Below are 17,570 nucleotides of genomic sequence, written 5' to 3'. Positions count from 1 at the left end.
TGTTTAATCCGGGTTGTGTATTTAAAGGTGTTTGAAGCAAAAGGTGCGAAACATCCGCCTCTAGGACCAACTTGTTTGTTCATTTATCCGCAGGTAGCACGCGTCGAAAAGTCCTTTGCGTTTACGCGTTGCCTGGTGGCCTCTCTGGGCTCCTGTGCAGTCATTCGCCTCTTGTTTTTGTGCATTTCGAAGCAGACTGCAGAGCTACTGCACATGTCAAGCCAAATAAATAAATAAAATGTGAAAAAAAAAAAACGGAGACAAGCCGTTGGTGCAAACAAGACGGTTGCACATTTTGGCTGTGCGCCACTGATGTAGCGAGGATTGAAACATGAAAGGACACACAGGTGACAGGGTGCATCCTGGCTACAAAGCCACTTTATAACATGTAGGCTCTGCCTGTGGCTAATAGAGCTGCTCCACCTTCCAATACAGCCGAGTTTAAAGGAGGCGTTTGTTAAAAAAAATGCAGCCAGACTGAGAAGACACAGTTAAATGTTAATTCCACCTTTCTGCGCTTTGGTTCTACTCACGTTTCCCCCCGTGAGCTAATGACTGGGTCCTTTCACAATGAAACAGGCGCTCTCCCTCTCCCTGTCACACACTAGTACCCAGGACCTTTTCACATCTCATGCACAGAATATCAGACCGGTTTAATTATGCATGTGACTTCCCCTGCCCTCTCTTTAGGTGTATGTGATTCATGCATGCCCTTAGTGTGTGACAAGTTCACGCATTGATGGAAAGTTCTTTTATGTCCGAAGTGATTTTACTGGTCTGCTATCTGTCCCAGGGGTGCCTTCTCCGTCGTACGCCGATGTGTGAAGAAGTCCACTGGCCAGGAGTATGCTGCTAAAATTATTAACACGAAAAAGCTCTCAGCCAGAGGTAAGTGCAACCGATGTGCTTTGTGTAACTCATCATTACAGCCAAGCAGCAGGGTGAATTTATACAAACTGAGAGCTGACAACAGTAGGCTGCTGTCCATGCTGCTGTAGCTGCTCGGTGAAGTCACTTCAGCTGCAGGCTTGTTAGTTTATTTCCTTAAGAGCAGCGAGTCAGGCGCTCTGTCCCATCCTTGTCAGCAGAGATTCCTGAAAAGCTGGAGGCTACTTGGCAGAGCTGTGCTGCTGCAGTTTAAGTTGTACAGCGAGGTCCAGTGGGCTTTGGCCGTATATCCACAGCCATTTTTGGTTTGTTATGGTTGCAGTTGGTCTCTCACAAAGGATTGTATGTGCACCAGCTTGACCTTTAGCCTATAATATCCTCAAGGCTTACTGCAGCTTTTAGGAGGTGGAAAAGGAAAGTTCTAGTTTACAACAACAGCTTTGGTGTTATTTAAATGGCTCTGTCTGTGGTTTGTGTTGGTAAAGATAATGAGAACATGGCAACATTAGATATAAGGTGACAAACAGCTGGAAAAAGGAGCAGTCAGGTGATGAGAGGTTTGAAATAAGGTGCCTGTTTTCTTTGATAAGATGTTCGAGTCTAAACCTCACATTTTTTTGGAATAAAAAATGTCTGAGACAATTTGAAGACCACTGAACACAGTTTTAAAGGTAATCTCTAAAGAGTTGACTGACCACCTAAATGACTAACACTCCAGCTGCCACACCATTTCTAAAGAAATAAAGACTTTCAAGCCGTTTCCCACTTTGGCAGAAATGTGAGCTCCGTGCTCATTTTGTACAACACAAGAAAAATACATGATAGTGTTTGTGCAACAATTTGATGTAATCATAATATACAAAAATAAAACTGATAACAAAACTGTAAATTGTGGTAGTGACAAGCTAACTTAACAAGGGAGTTATGTTTTTCTCTACTGGAGTACAAGGCCTGGCCTGTTGCACGTACTGTATACAATGTCAGTTTTGGCTGATCGAAGTTTTGGCTGATCGAAGTTTGAATTATTATACCCTTGAAGTTAGCTGGAATTTCAAGTTGTATCAGCAGCATTTCAGATTCTTTTATTTCCAAATAAAGTGGTTTAGCTAAATCTAGATAAACTGTTCATCAGTACTGTTGATGTTTTAAAATCTCAGTCATTATTTTGCTGAGATCAATGTTACTGTAGCTGTTAGAAATGACCTAATAACCTGGGTTCATCCTTGACATCTGTGTGTGTGTGTGTGTGTGTGTGTGTGTGTGTGTGTGTGTGTGTGTGTGCGTGTGCGTGTGCGTGTGTGTGTTCGTATGCAGCAGGTTAACATGTTGAAGAGCCACACCACCTGTGCTTCAGTGTTTGTGGCAGATTTGTTATCATTAGTCTGCTTGTTACACTGCTCGTGCCATAGTATTTCTTCTGCAATGTAGCTGAATCCAGGAGCTTTTGTCTGTTGTTTGTCTTGATTGCATGTGTTTGCACATGTATTCCACTGATCTTTCGCTGTATCTGTTCTCATTTTGATGCGTGAGTGTGTTGCAGACTCTGTGTGTGCTGCATGTTTGTCCAAATGCGCGTCAGAGCAGGCCACCAAAGGTTGAGTGATGATGTGAGCTGCAGATCAGGGCCAGTTCTGGACTGATTGGGCTGCTCTTTTCCCAGGGGATGCAGGCTGAATTGCTGTCTGCCTCTTTGCCTCTCTTTCTCGGTCTCTCTCAAACACCCCCGCCCATGTTGTTTTTTATATTGTTTTTTTCCTGTCACCAATCCCCTCCCTTCTTTTTTTGTAAACAAAAGATTGATTTGAGGAAGGATCTTGAAAACACTTCTGAACAGGCGATTTTATCTAGTGCGTGTGTTGCATGGAGGGTTGTGTTGGCAGTGGTCCGGAGCTAGTAACCCGGCAACAGCAGGGGTGAAACTCTTCATCCCATAGGCTGTCTGGCAGAGACCACGTTGTGTGTGATAAGTGTGTGTCTCTCTGAGTTCTGGTCACAATTATCACACACAAACACACAGGCGATCGCTCTTTTCTCACCTAAAGCACTATTATAGTTGCACATACTAAACTGTATGCATAAAAGGCCTGTCTCCACAGTTTCAGTGAGAAATACACACACATTAGTCTCTCCTCCAGTGCGCAGTGCCCTTAATCAGAGCTGAAATGCTCTGGCACTGCCAATGTGTTTTTCACAAACACAAGAAACATGTTCTCCATGCCTCAACCCTACAAACATCCTTACAAAACTCAAAGAAAAACAAAGAGAAGTTATGTCACAGGGAGCCAGAATAATTTTCGTTTATTAGAACTTAGCTTATTTTCATCATTTGGGCCCTTGTCATTTTAGGTCACAATAACAATTTACTTGCAATGTTAATTGCTAGTAGTCAGACAAGGAAACAGAGAAGAGCAGTCAGAAGAAAACAGGTTTAAACAAACCCCCAGGCCAGCCAATGGATTTGGAGCTGAAAACAAAACCAAGCAGTGCAAATATTTCACAAACCATCTGTTTTAAACCTCCATCACAGTTTACACACTGATTGTTTGGTTCAACTTTGACCTGCCGAGGCTTCTGAAGTTTAGCATGTGTACAGTTTTCTTAGTCCACAGTATGTTACTCCCTTATATTAGAGCCACAGAACTGAGCATATGATAAAATCATTTAACTGTCTATTGGTTGTAAACATCCATCACAGTCACCTCAGTGTGACTTAAGTTCAGCAGTGCGGTGGTGAGTGACTGAGCTGTTTGCCTTCACTAATCCTAACTTGTGAAAATGTAACAAAATGTTTTCCAAATTCATGTATATTTGTATGTTATGGCCAAAACTACAAGAACAATCACAATTTATAGCCAAGATAACACAACCATAATCCAAAACATGTCTTTATTTGCAGTAATAGGCATGAACATTATGTTGCTCTCCTACTACATTTGAGCAGCACTGCAGTAGCTGGATGCTCGGTCTCTCTGACTCTTTCGACCTGCATGCTAACAAATGCACACATACTGGTTATGTTTAGTGTGATCTCTGCTTGTGTTCCCAGTGTCTGCAAACACTGAAAGTACAGTATATCAGCTTTGGTACTTTGATGTCTGGAGAACGTTGGTGTTTTGTTTGTACTTAGAGGTGTGTGTGTGTGTGTTTGTGTTTTGGTGTGTGTGTGTTTTCTTGTATAGGTGGGATTAAGCCAGGTTCTTTGTGGCTCAGAGAGCTGACTGGTGGTGAGGTCAGTGATTATGGCTCTGGGCCGTGTGGCGTCTCATGTACGCTCACAGCCACTCAAGCGGATGCTCGCACATTCACACGTGGTCTGTCGCTGACACAGACACTCAGTGTTAAGAACACAGTATGCTGAGTTACTTCTCTATTACTATTTGCATTTCCTGAGCATTTTTTATATGCTCAAGAAATTTATATGCTCAATTTTAATAAACATTGATAGTATCTTATATTATTCTATAGTGAATGCCAAAAGCAATTTCAGTTTATGAACATCCAAGGATGTATAGAGCATATTAAAGGTAAACAAAAAATGTCTAGCAATGTCTACACAAGAAAACTGTCACAGTGGAAGCTTAGTGTATACATAATTTAAAGTTTAGTGTTGCAGCTGAGCAGTTTATTCACTAATTGACTTTTATTTCAAAGAATGATTTGATATTTTGGGGCCAGTTTTCTTGTAGAGAAAAGATCAATACCATTTGCATATCTGACAGTTAAATAAATGGCTACATCCAACAGCCAATTAGTTTAGCTTATCATAGTGGGTGGAGTCACTACACAGTGCTACACGCTATAATGTCTCAAAGCAGATCCAGGTTTCCACTTTTAGCACCCTATATGTATGTTGATGCTGTACTATCATCCTCTTCTGAAACACATACCGGAACATGCAGAAGTGTTTATCTGACACAGTGAATACCAGCTACTCAGATCTCCACTGTTTCCTTCACTTCAGAACTGATACTGGCAGCTGTGAATGCTGCATTGCACAAGAACGAAGTTTACAGAAGTAGATAGTGACAATTATTGTTAGCATGAGACAGTGTGATTATCTGATAAACATCGTGGTAAGCAGAAGTTAAGAAGGGAAGAGCAGCCATAAGTTTATGTTACTTTAGTGATGGTGAGCTCCCACTTGCTTCTGTGCACATTCTGATGAAAAGGGGCGATGCAGAGGTCTCCTCCCTGTGGTTTCTGTGATGAGCCGTGACATCTGTACATTGCACGTAGAGGCTTGAATCCATTTTGTACATTAAGATAAAATACCAGAAGTCAGTAGTTTGATTTGAAAAATACTATAAACGGAAGCGTAGAAGATATATTCGTATCTCTTTTGTGACAGAAGGTTCAGTGCAGCAACTCATCTCATTGTGTGAAAACCAAACCATGCATATCTAGTTGTATAAAAGGAAATCAGCGTTTGCTTTTGCCTGCTCAGCTTTTGTCTGCAGTTTTCCATTTACAGAGCTCACTGTCATCACCAGTGTCCTGTTTTAACTGCAATCGTGGATGTTGTTGTAAAGCCCCGTCTAACAAGCCCCCCCCCCCCCCCCCCCAAATAATCTGATGGCACTTTAACATGTTGGTTTCATATCAGAACAAATGACAAAAGGACTTTTATGTAAAAGTCGTGGCAGTGGTTATTTTACTGCGTTAGAAGATTACTGTCATGGATTTGTTATTTCAAGCTTCGTCTCTCATGCACAAAGAAAATGAAGTCAGTTTAATAAACCAGAAAACACTGAAAGAGCCAACTTGCATTGTATTACACTATTTTCTTGGCTGGATTTACTGATTCATCACTTTTATACTTCTTCATTACGTTTCAGAGGGATATTGTAATTTACTCTGACAACAATTACTGCTACTCCCCAACACTACACACAATTAAAGTTTAAATGATTAGTTATTTAATTGGTTGTCAGAAAATTCATGGGCAACTATTTTCATACCATTTTAAGTCATTTTCATAGAAAAATGCAAAATGCCATCACATTAACAGACAGATGAACTCAAATTTCATGCATCTGTCATACTGTAAATACAACATAAAGCATACTATACAAAACAGGTATTTTGACTCTGACAGGTAATGAAACAAATGATGTTACCTCACTGATTGGGGGTGTGGTCAGAAGTGTAACATGCTAGAGGTTGTGCACCAGGAGTGAGGGTTATTAATAGACAAGCATATGGGCATTACGGCTCCTCAAAGTGTCCATACTTTTTATTTGTTGTTGGTTGTTTTTGTTTAGGATAACTGTCTGAGTTTGTCGTCTTCGCTGGTTACATGTCATAAGGCTCTAAAGCCTGGTGCTGTTCTCACTGTGGAATGATGGATATGTGCTGATGTTTTGATAAGTTATTATTTAATAGTTCCGTAATGTAACACTAGTCTTTCTCTGTAACATTTCTGTACCTCCAGCCCTACTAAGTCACTTCTACTTGAGTACTGTCTTCCAGTTTTCTCTCTGACCCTGGTGATTAATTCAATGTAATGGTGAATCTTTTCTGTAAGCTGTTCGAAACACGTTTTTGTGTAGGCACACCGTAACACCCAAAGGAAGCACACAGTATGGTCTATCCTGATGGTGTTCGTGTTATTTTTAGCTACCATTATGTGTCATGTATTGTGTTGAACTGTAAAGTGAGTGTATTTTTATGCTGCTATTAGGTAAGGCCTTGTGATGTCACAGAAGGAGAAAGAGGGAGAAGCTGGTGGCTCTTGTCCCACTGTTGAATTATTGACGTGCAAAGCTGCTCTGCTCTCACTGAACGTGGACCAGAGCTGAAGAATGAGCCCTCACACTTTTTTCTTTACTTCTTTTCATTCCTTTATCTCACCATTCCCTTCTTTCTTTGTCTCACTGTTGCTTTTTCCACTTCTTCCATCCCTCTTTCCAGTCATCTCCTCCCCTCTCCCATCTCTGCAAGGCTGCGGCATCGCAGGCCATCCAGTTAGACACGTGTGTGTGTTGTTTCAGGCTTTTGGTGAGCTTCTAGTGCACTCGCTGGAGGCTCATTGGCGGAGGGCAGATAAACGTAGCAGCGCTGCACAGTGAATGTTTAATGGGACCAACTGTGAATATTTGATGAGATGGAGAGAGTGAGTCATATATGGAAAGAGAAAGATGTAGATATGGAAAGAGAGAGTGAGACAGTCAGGGTTATATGCTTCAAAGCAGAAATAGTGTATTGTATCACATGCACTGGTGTTAGTTTTCCCAGAGCATGCAAACTCTTTCTTATCAAGACACAGGATAGTTGTGTGTGTGTGTGTGTGTGTGTGTGTGTGTGTGTGTGTGTGTGTGTGTGTGTGGGCTCAGTCTCATCCTGTCATATTCATCTTGCCCTCTTTTTCTCTGCTCATCATTATCCCCTCTGTCCAAGCATATGGTATCATGTGGGAGCCAACTTGAATAAAATTTTTATTTGTCATAAAGCACTGGACAAGGACAATGGATGCTGATTGAAATACTTACTTTTTAAGGGGATTGCTTTATCGCTAGAAGCTGATTTTACAAGTCAATAAAACTGCAACTAAATTGAAAATAGAAATAAAAATAGTAAAGCTGCAAGTAAATAATGTTTTCATCACTACTCAGTGGTATAAAAATGTCCACTACAATTTCCAAAAGCCCAGGTTGATGATGTCTTTGTATTGCTTGTTTTAGCCGAGCAACAGTCTAAAGCACAAACATGAGATTTATACCAAAAAGAGACTCACATTTGAGAAGCTGGGCCCAGTGACTGTGGCTTTTGTACTTAATAAATGGCTTAATCAGTCAACGAATCATTTCAGCAGAGCAGTGTTTCTATTCTCCTGTGTCCTGTCCTGTCCTATAGTGAAAGCTGAGTGATCAGTTAATCCACAGAAAATGTGCCAAACATGATCTAAAAAAATTGCTGCTTGAGACTGTTGAATGGATAAAACAGACAATCTGATGCGTTCACGTTGGTCTGGAGCTTTGATTGGCCCAGTTTGAATAAGTCAACTTTGGCTTTGGGATCTTGTGGTTTTTGTGCATTAATTAATAATGACAATAATCATTAGTGGCTTGAGTGTTGATCTTATGTCCTAGTGATTACATTTAGAATAGCAACTACACACTACAGTAACTATCCTTTTGAATTATTAAAACTGTACTTCAGATGACAGATTCTCCAGTGCAAGGATTTTCTCTTTGGTTTGGAACATTTAGTCAGTTAATTGGAAAAATACTTGATAGGTTCATCTATAGTGAAACAAAACTGAACCAAAATGCAGATGTGAAAGCACCTTAAAACTATTTCACGGGAGCTTGTATGCAGCTACATGTCTTGGTTTTGCTTTCTGTATCTTTGTTTTTCTGTATCTCTGTATCTTTTTTGTGTAGTTTAGAGTAAACTAGCCCTGTAATGACTAATAATAAGCAGAAAATCAATATGCAACTATTCTCAGGATTCATTAAGCATTTCAATAATTTTTCAAGCAAAAAAGTCCATCAATTAGATTATTTGGAGCCATTTAGAGAATAAAAATGTATTTAAATATATCCGTTTGGGTTGTATATGAGCTGCTGATTTGAGTCCCTGTCAGGAAAGAAGGAATGAAGTAAATGCTAACAAATAAATATTTAAAATACGGTGGATTTTTTGCTGAATACATTTTAATTTTAAGTTTAATCATGAATCTTTGAATTGTATCAAAATTTATTTAAAGTAAACACAAATTGCTGGAGGGACCATTAGTTATCTCTGGTTGTGTGTATGAATGTGTTTGTATTGGTCTCCAGGCTCTTCAGACATGTCTGGGAATAATCCATTTCTGATCATACAGTGCTGTCAATCAAGCAGACTGTCTCCATGGTAACGGCTATCCTTCATGCTTCCTATCGTTCACACCTGACAGCTAAGATTACGTAAACCTGGTGATCATATTCACTTGGTGTCATGTACAATGGATAGTAACACAGATTTACCGTTTCACTCTCAAGTCCTCCTGCTAAGGTAGACCCACTCAGACCGCCTGACCGTCTATCAGATCCACTGAAAAGACACTCGATGTTTACTTCACTTTTGAGGGCTTTAATCTGACAGCAACCATTGGAGTAAATGCTTTTAAGCAGTCAGCTCAGGTATTCACAGAATAATTTGCAGAGTAAAATATTTGTATTTTGTGTGAATAGAGAGGAAAGTAAAGAGCTCCTTCAGGTCTCTACCACTTTTAAAGTAAAACTTGATAACTTTTAAATCTACAGAAAGTAAATGGCTTCTAATAGAAAACAAAATTTAGATTAAAGCAATAAAAGTAATGTATCAAATCTACCTCTGTGTTTGTTTTGGCTGATAAATCCTGCCTTTTCTCAAATGGTTTGGGACAAAATGATTAGGGATTTGAGAAACAACAACAAGGTGTGTGCAGAGGTTCCAGTGTAAAAGTCAAGACATGCTCTGGTAGTAACTCACTTCAGTTCACTAAAACATGCATAATGATGACAGCGCTGTCATTTTTAAACTGTTGTCCACATGTAGGCCTTAAAAGTACAGTGTTGTGTTGTTTGTTTTTTATTTGCTAAGGGAAATCAATCCTTGGTCAACAGTTTGACAATGGGGAAATGTGGTTGCAGTTTAGCCCATAATGTGCATGTTACACAATGTTTTACTCAAACAACGGTGTTGCTCACTTGTTGAATGTAGAAATGTAAGTTCCCAGGATGATTTCTGCACTTTATACAGCATTAGTATTTATCTGATGTACTAACTCGGAATGAACTGATTCTGGACGTTGTAAGTTGAAACAGAAATAGCAGATCAGTGATGAGGTGACTGTAACAATGTGTGGATCACTGATGTGTTTTCTAGAAAACAATGAAACCTTGTTGCACAGAAATAGGAGGTACCATGCTTTGGACACCGGTAATGTGAGTTCGATCAGTTCAGTATTGGTTCTATCTTTTGATGAGATTTGTTAATGAGAAGGATAAAGAAATGTAGATTGACAAACTGCACCTGGCAAGTGTCATTACCCTTCGTGCTAAACAGGGAGAAGACTGAAATATAAAGTTCTCTCCGTAGAGGGAACAACACAAAAATTAAGTCAACGTGAAAATATTTTTTCTTCTTCTTGGACAAAATGAAGACGAATACTTCAGCCTGATATGGTTGTCTCAACGCATCATTTGATACTGCCAAAGCTTACTTCATTGTCATGATTTAACCATTTCTGAACACTGCTGTTTTTGTGTCATTTATCTTCCTTTACCATGTCATTCTCTCTCTCCTATTCCAGTCAGTAATCTCATTTTTGAAGTTGACTATTGTTTTTTTTCCAGGAAACCCATGACAAAGTCTATATGTCACTTTGCATATCTGTTCAGTTTATTCTTATTTATTGTTTTACAAAATGCCACCGTGTTGTGCCGCACTGACCAGCATGCCAGTTTGGCTTGAAATGCAAAGGAGCATACACAAACATACACTGGCCCATACACACACAACCTAGTGATCTGTGTAAATGTTTATTCACCTTTTGTTGTTATCTCAATTTACAGTAGGCACAAGGCTGCTATTTTCCCAAGAGGAGGATGTTGTCCAGCCACACACAAACTCACACCTGCAGTCAATCGTGTATCAAACATAAAGACACACGCTCATAAAAACAGTTTATTGTACTCTCTTTATGCCATGCCTTGTCATTTGTGTCTGTTTAGTATTAGTTTCACCTTAACAATTAATACTTGCCTGCTGGTTCTTGGCTCAGCCAGTCATTTGATTGTCCTCACTGAAAGCTGCTCTGCAGCTCTAATAATAACAATTTTTAGTTTCCCAATATATTTGTTCACTGGAGTTGGGTGTGCAGTTCCATTACTTGAAGTGTGTACTGGCGCACCACCAACACGCTACGTTTGTGTCTGCTTCCAAGGTTACAATCAAAACAGCCTTTCATAATAAAAGTCTACCCACCATCAAGGTCCTTTTCAGGGCCTGTTGCATTAACATATTTTTGTGCTGGTGTGAGTGATGTAAGTTTTGTGAAAGATTTAGGGGAATGAAGCACAACCTCCACTTGATCACCAGAGAATTACAAACGAAGCTGTCACAATATTATGGGAGTTTGTTGACAGCATTTTTCTAATGATCCAAAACTAGGATAATTCTAGATTAAAAATAGTGACTTACATCATATTCTTGACACACAATGTTAAGTTTGTGTGTAATTTAGTAATCCAGCCTTGACACCAGTACAACAGTGGAGCAACGTTTGTGGTTGGAAATATAAACAACAGTTTCTTCAGTCTCTGGTTAGCGGTCATGCTAAAACGTACAGGCGTACATAATAGTTGATTATTACTTGTAAAACTCTACAACCCACTCCTCAGAGCAAAGGGTGATAACACCACACAGCTCAGTGCTCACACAAAGCCTGCATTGTGAAGTCTGTGTTAGGGCTGGTCTTTGCACATACAGCAAATGAGACTTGTCCCACAAACTCCAAAATAAACACTGAACATTGTGGCTTTTGCTCTGTGGGAATACAGGCCTGGCAGATGAAAAATAATGCAATTATTTGCTTTTGGGGGGATTAACTCATACTGAGTATACAATTATCACTGCTCAGTCATCAGACATAATCTGTCAGCTGTCAATCTTTACACAGCATTACTGGGTGCATAAAATTTTTGTTCTACTGTGAATGTTCATGTCTTACTGTAAGGACTGCCAATCTCAGCATACAATGGGATCATTATCCCTTCTCTCTGGGAATAACCAAGAGATAACTGTGTGTGTTTGTGTGTTTGATCAACTCTGAGCTGGTCATTGTCAGGGTTGAAGCGTGTCTCTCTGGAACAGCCGCTCATCAGTGAGCAGTTATCACTAAGTGAGGATCAAGGCTGTCCTTGGTCTGTTGCTATTAAAAGCCAGAAAAAAAAAAAAACATTGAGGTGTCAATAGTTAAAGGCTACTCAAATAGCTCACATTGTAAATGAAGCATAATTTCTACAGAAAATAAAATTGTGATCATTTGAGTTTCCCTTTATTCATGTCAGCATCAACACTTGTTGAATTTATTTAATTAACAGACTTTCATTCATCAATTATGTCCAATTTCTCTGACATTTTTTTCAGTCAAGAGAGTGAAACTCAGTGAGATTATCCCTTTCAAGATGTTATTCATTTGAAATGTACAGGAAATGTTGCATTTTAATAGTCAAAGAACAGTGACATCATGGCATCAGCAAAGTCAAATCAGAAACAGGAATTCTAGCAAATTTATTATATCTAGCAAGAGGTATAATAAATCTCATACAAAATGTGGGAATTGATGGTACTGTTGTACTGTGGTGGATGTTTCTGATTTGACACTGATACAAGGATACAAGCTCTGGCACATTAAATGAAGAGATTCATTCTAAGAGGAGACATTAAACTTTATGGAAATGTGAAATCTGTTTGAGCAACATGATTTCTTTAGGAGGAATTATCATCTTATTCGGTTATTATAGTTTTTAATCCTATGTGATATCTGCTTAGCCACAGTGCAGTGGAGTTAAGATAACAGGAACAAAACACAGGTGATTGCTGTTTATATTTAGATGTGTTGTTGTTTCTGGGAATGCTGTGATTTCAGTCTTTTCACTTCCCCTCTGTGAAAGGAGCATGAAACTTTATGTGCTGGACAGCTTTCTGCTCTGATCCATTATTTTAAAAGAACAGTAAAACTAAGAACATTAGCTGAGGGTCACTGGACAAAAATGATGAGGTGATAATGTAGCCCTAATGCTCAGGATTTTACTTGATTCAAATTTAATGACAGATGAAGGTTAAAGGGGATTCTGCACCGGTCTTGCAGAATAACTCAATAGAATAAGTCAGTATATAAGTGTACATACAGTTTTAAGGTGCTTTTTGGTTAGAAACAATCAGTTACAGAAAATGTTTTGTTGTGGTAGTTGGTAACACTGAGCTAAAGCTAAAAGATTAGGCAAAACATCCACCAGAATCTCTGGATTCATTTTGTTTATTCACAGTAGGAAAAAATATTTGATTTGTTAGTGCTCTGATTCATGACTCCAACCATTTTCTTCTTCATAGTTACTGAGGCTGAAGCTCATGGCTGTTGTGGTTTTTTGAACTGTCTATCAAGACAAACTAATGGTAGAACACAAGTTCCCAGAATCCTGAGGACCACTGGGACTGAAGTATGCTCCAGATGAAGTGCTGTAATATCACTGAACAAAGTATGCAGGGCTTAAATTTCCCTGCCAGAGACGTGTATGATGTAAAAAAAAAAAAAAGCAGCACCATAGAATCGAGTGTGGTTGTGTGGAAAAACTGCACAAATCCACATAAATGTTTTTGATGTTTCTCTGTATTCCCACTCTGAAAGTAATACCCTTTGAAATGTGAGAATACTTGACACATAGGTTATGTATCTAATTTGGTTTAGTTAGAAAGTAGTCCCTTCCAGTCCTTCTTGTGTATGCCTGCATGCCTTGTTTTTCCCATGACAACACTGACATAGCCCTTGCCGTCCCACAGATCAGCACTAAATCCACCAGTTTATGTGTTGCATTCACTCCTTTGTTGAAGTCTTGTTTTCACCCACTGTTGCTTAGTCATGAGAGAATGAAAAAGAGACCCACCTTTATCCTCTAACTTGTGGCCCAGTCAATCTAGTTTAAAGTTGTAGTGATTTTAGTTTAGCTTTCATTGCAAAGGTGCGTTTTATCAAATTGCTTTCATTTGTTCCAGTCTGTCAAGTAACACACCAACAGAAAAGGTTAAATCAATAGTTATTTTCATGATCAGTGCTCTTAAAACATTATCTTTAATAATCGGTTGAATTTGTCAGGTCATTAGTTGTCAGGAAATCGTGAAACTACTTACTATTACTTCAGCACATGAGCCAAATTACTTACTGAAGCAGTTATTGTGATTGCAGCTTCAAAGATTACTTTAAGTATCGATTTATATTTTTTCTACAATTACTAATCAGATATATGAACATTTATTTGTGACGAACACCAGAGTTGCCACACTGAACCTATAACAATGTTCACATTTGACTGATCAGTGAGAGACACGAAGGGTTTTTAACAGAAGTTAATTACCTCCATGATCTGTGTTAGTCTCTGCTGTAGCCCAAGCACCAAACATAAAAAAATCTCCGTCAGTGAACTTACCGCCAATCAAATCATTTAATGATTTTCAACATAAGATAATATGAACTAGCTTATCTTACTCAAATAAGGCTTATCTGAGTAAGTATAAATTGATAGAGATAGATTACTTTCCAGTCTTTCATATCGCTCTTGGTATTTGCTGTACAGTTTACACCAGACCTACTTTTTTTGTGCTTTGATTTGTGCATGAACCACAAATGTCACTGAGTTACAATAAAGCAGCACGTTGAAAAGTGGTGACAAGGCTTCAGTAACTTCATTAACAGGAAGAGAGTAAACACAGATAAAGTATATATATTTTCCTAATTTATTCCGGTCTTTTATTTATGTCAAATAAAAAAACACACACACACCCTTCTTGTTTTTAAAGTGAGTATGACAACTGGATTATGTTTAATTTATAAAATGTCAGAAATCAAATGAAAAATGGAAATTTCATAGCCTCAACTATTGTTTTGCCCAACCAACCATTTAGATAAATCTTCTAAGTGTAAAATAAAAACCTCTTTATTTTACCACCTAATTTAGTATTTAGATGAAGAACACAGTGTATAGCGCTATTTATGTTATTTACTTGATTTAACAATTCTATTTGATTTACTGCATGTAAGTAATACATAGGTGGTATTTAAAGAAAAAGCTTATTAATTACTGTATTCAGTTTTCTGTTGGCCGGCTAAGTCCTAGAGTACTAGAATTAATTTTTGACAGTGGATGTCTTCCATGGTTGAGCTACCAGAAGCTTTTACAGGCAAAGGTCAGGGCCCCAAAAATAACCTTATTCCACCTCGATGCTTTCCTCCTATTGGAAGCGTGACTGTTACTGCTGCCTTCCTCTCATGGTGTTAAACTCCCCCAACTTTTGAAATCATACACACAGTCCATATCCCTTTTGCAGTTTCCCCATAGGGAGAAATTTAAAGGAGGTGAAGCTGTGGTTATATTTGTTATCCTGTTGGCCAGGGAGAACTTTTCCAACTAAACACTTCCAAGGGTCCTGGCAGGGGCACACAATACGTTTCACAATGCTGCACAGCAACCTGATGTTAATAATCTTTCCCAGCAGGTCAGCTAAGGTCTGTTTAAGTTTCATTTAATAGCTCAACTTAACACACCCAGTGTGCCACCCACACTGACTTTTAGCATGAAGAACATAATGCGCAACAGGGAACGTAAAAGTGAAAACAAAGTGAACAGAGAGGATACACAGTGTGTCACTACATCTTTTTGTTGAGCTGCTCTGATATGTCTCAGGCCCCGACACACACAGTCACACATGCAGACTTACTACACTGTTTTTTTTTTTTTTTCATCCCGAATGTGAGAGCAGAAGATCATGTAGGAAATATGACTGAGCTGGTCCAGTTCTCATAATCATAAGTTCAACTTGAGCTGCAATGCATTTCTTAAATGTAAACAAAAATCTGAAACAACTGGGAGCAGCCACAGGGTCAGAACAATTTAAAGTTCTATATATATATATATATATATATATATGAAAGGATTTGCAGTCAAAATAATTAAGGAGCTCTAAAGACTATTTCTAATTGCAAAGAAAAGGTCAATGCAGGCTCATTAAAAGTAATGAAAGGATAGATCATAAAGAGACTGGGAAACTGGAGGCTGTTTTGTGTGTGTGTTTTTTTTTTTTTAATAACATGGAATATTTGGCTGCTGTTCTATCAACTAAAGGTTAATATTCAGTAAATTGTTGCTTTTGCTTAAACATTGAAAAGTGACATATACAACATATTATGTTCACCTAGTGGACAGTATTTGTTGGATGTCAATAGAAAATCAGTTACTGAAAAATGCAGAGAATATCTAAGGCCTAGTCCTGTGAGAAACCTGCTGTAGCGAGCAGATGTTTTTGTTCACCTGGTGGTTGAGTCTTTTTGGAGGTTTGATGCAATGTAGGTTAAAATCTGCAGATTTAGGTTAGTATCTAAGAATTGCTATTTTAATCATTTTTAGATGTGTTAATCTTAAAATCATAGTTTCATACTGAACTTGTTTTTCTTGTAAAGTGGTTTGTGGTGGAAACCTGTTTTTTGTGCACCTGGACTGATTTACAGTCACAGTCTTATGTATTAATTGCAGGATTTTATGTATGGGCGTTTTGTTTTCATAGGGAAATCCACTACCATTATTTTTGAACTTCAGTCCACTTTGGTCCAGACTAATATGTCCATTCGTGCTGGGATGAAGGGCATACGGTTGACATCTTTGGTATTTAATGAAACTATTACTATGAGCTAAGACTTGCCATGAAATATTCATATCTTTGGGTTTTGGACTTTTAGACATACAAAACAGGACATTTGGAAGTTAGCAGGCATTTTCGGACATTTTATGGACAAAACAAATAACCGATTAATTCAGAAAATGTTCAGCAGATCAGGTGAGTGAAAATGATTGTTTGGCCTTGTAAACACTATACCTATACCCCTGTACATTATGGATCTGTGTGGCTGTAGACTCTTGTTTCTTTTCTCTCCTCCAGTCTTTTCTTTGTCTTAACTGAGTTGTGGCAGTGCCCTTGGTTCATCTCTGGAGTTCAGTAGAGCAGAACTGGCCTCTCTAATTAGCATGCTGCAGAAGATGGATGAAAAAGTAGCTGATTTGAGAGTGAAGTGAAATGTTTTGAGGATTGGTTATTAGTAATCAGATGTATTGGGCAAGATACTTGAATAATCAGTGAGATATTACACATTAGTCATTAAAAATGACATTACTAATTACTGCAAAGTAATGCCTTACATTACTTATTACCTTACTTTGTTACTCAGCTTTAGCCAAACACCTTTAAACAACTCCAGATCCCCCACATCATATGTCTGCTTTTGTATTCAGCACACATAGACACAGGAAACTAGGCACTGCAGTTCAAAAAGCAGGCGTACCTCCAATTAGGGGGGATTTACCAACCATCCAGCTAGCTGATGTTTACTGCTGTGTTTTGGGTTTCATTACATAATTCACTGTAATAAGAATTGTGGCATTATCAAAACTATCTTTGCCTGCTTATCTTCTCCATTACTCCTCATCCAGTTTGTATAATTTTTGCTGTGACATGAGCCTCAGCTTTGACCCGCTGACACCAGACTGACCTCTTACTGTGATAGAATGTACTAGAATCACTTGTTGAACGAAGAAGCTGTGACAAGCAGGAAATAATCTTACAAAATCAGCATCAGAAACTCGCCTCCACATTTCTCGTTTCTCTGTACGCCCCCCGTCTTTCTGTGTCTTTCTCTGTTTCTGTGTCATTGTGTCTCTGTCTTTGCTTGGTGATGCAGGCCGGGCCAGGTCAGTGTGATTCAGGGCTGTAAGCCGGAGGAGGATTGGATCTATTTATAGTCTTGCCTGCCATAGGCCAGACTAACCCGAAGTCTTTCTATGTTTTTTTTTTCATTCTGCCTGTCAGTTTCTGTCAGTCTGCCATCCATTTGTCTCATATCAGTTGGTCCTTTATCCTCTTATCCTTAGATTGGAAGATATTACCCTTCA

General features: G+C 38.7%; 1 protein-coding gene across 14 annotated transcripts in view; it reads left to right on the top strand.

Annotated features, from left to right (window-relative positions):
• The window catches only part of LOC113132105 (calcium/calmodulin-dependent protein kinase type II subunit gamma-like), a 56,569-nt gene that overhangs the window by 401 nt on the left and 38,598 nt on the right, over nucleotides 1-17,570 (top strand). For all 14 annotated transcript variants that reach the window (XM_026309948.1, XM_033325565.1, XM_026309947.1 and 11 more), the window contains exon 2: nucleotides 794-888. In XM_026309948.1, the coding sequence (XP_026165733.1) occupies nucleotides 794-888 (95 nt within the window). The remainder of the gene's footprint in view (nucleotides 1-793; nucleotides 889-17,570) is intronic.

This window comes from Mastacembelus armatus, chromosome 15 (genome assembly GCF_900324485.2).
Source record: "Mastacembelus armatus chromosome 15, fMasArm1.2, whole genome shotgun sequence".
NCBI classification, from domain to species: Eukaryota; Metazoa; Chordata; class Actinopteri; order Synbranchiformes; family Mastacembelidae; genus Mastacembelus; species Mastacembelus armatus.
Note: the sequence above shows the minus strand (reverse complement) of the source record. Positions and strands in the feature narration are given on the sequence as shown.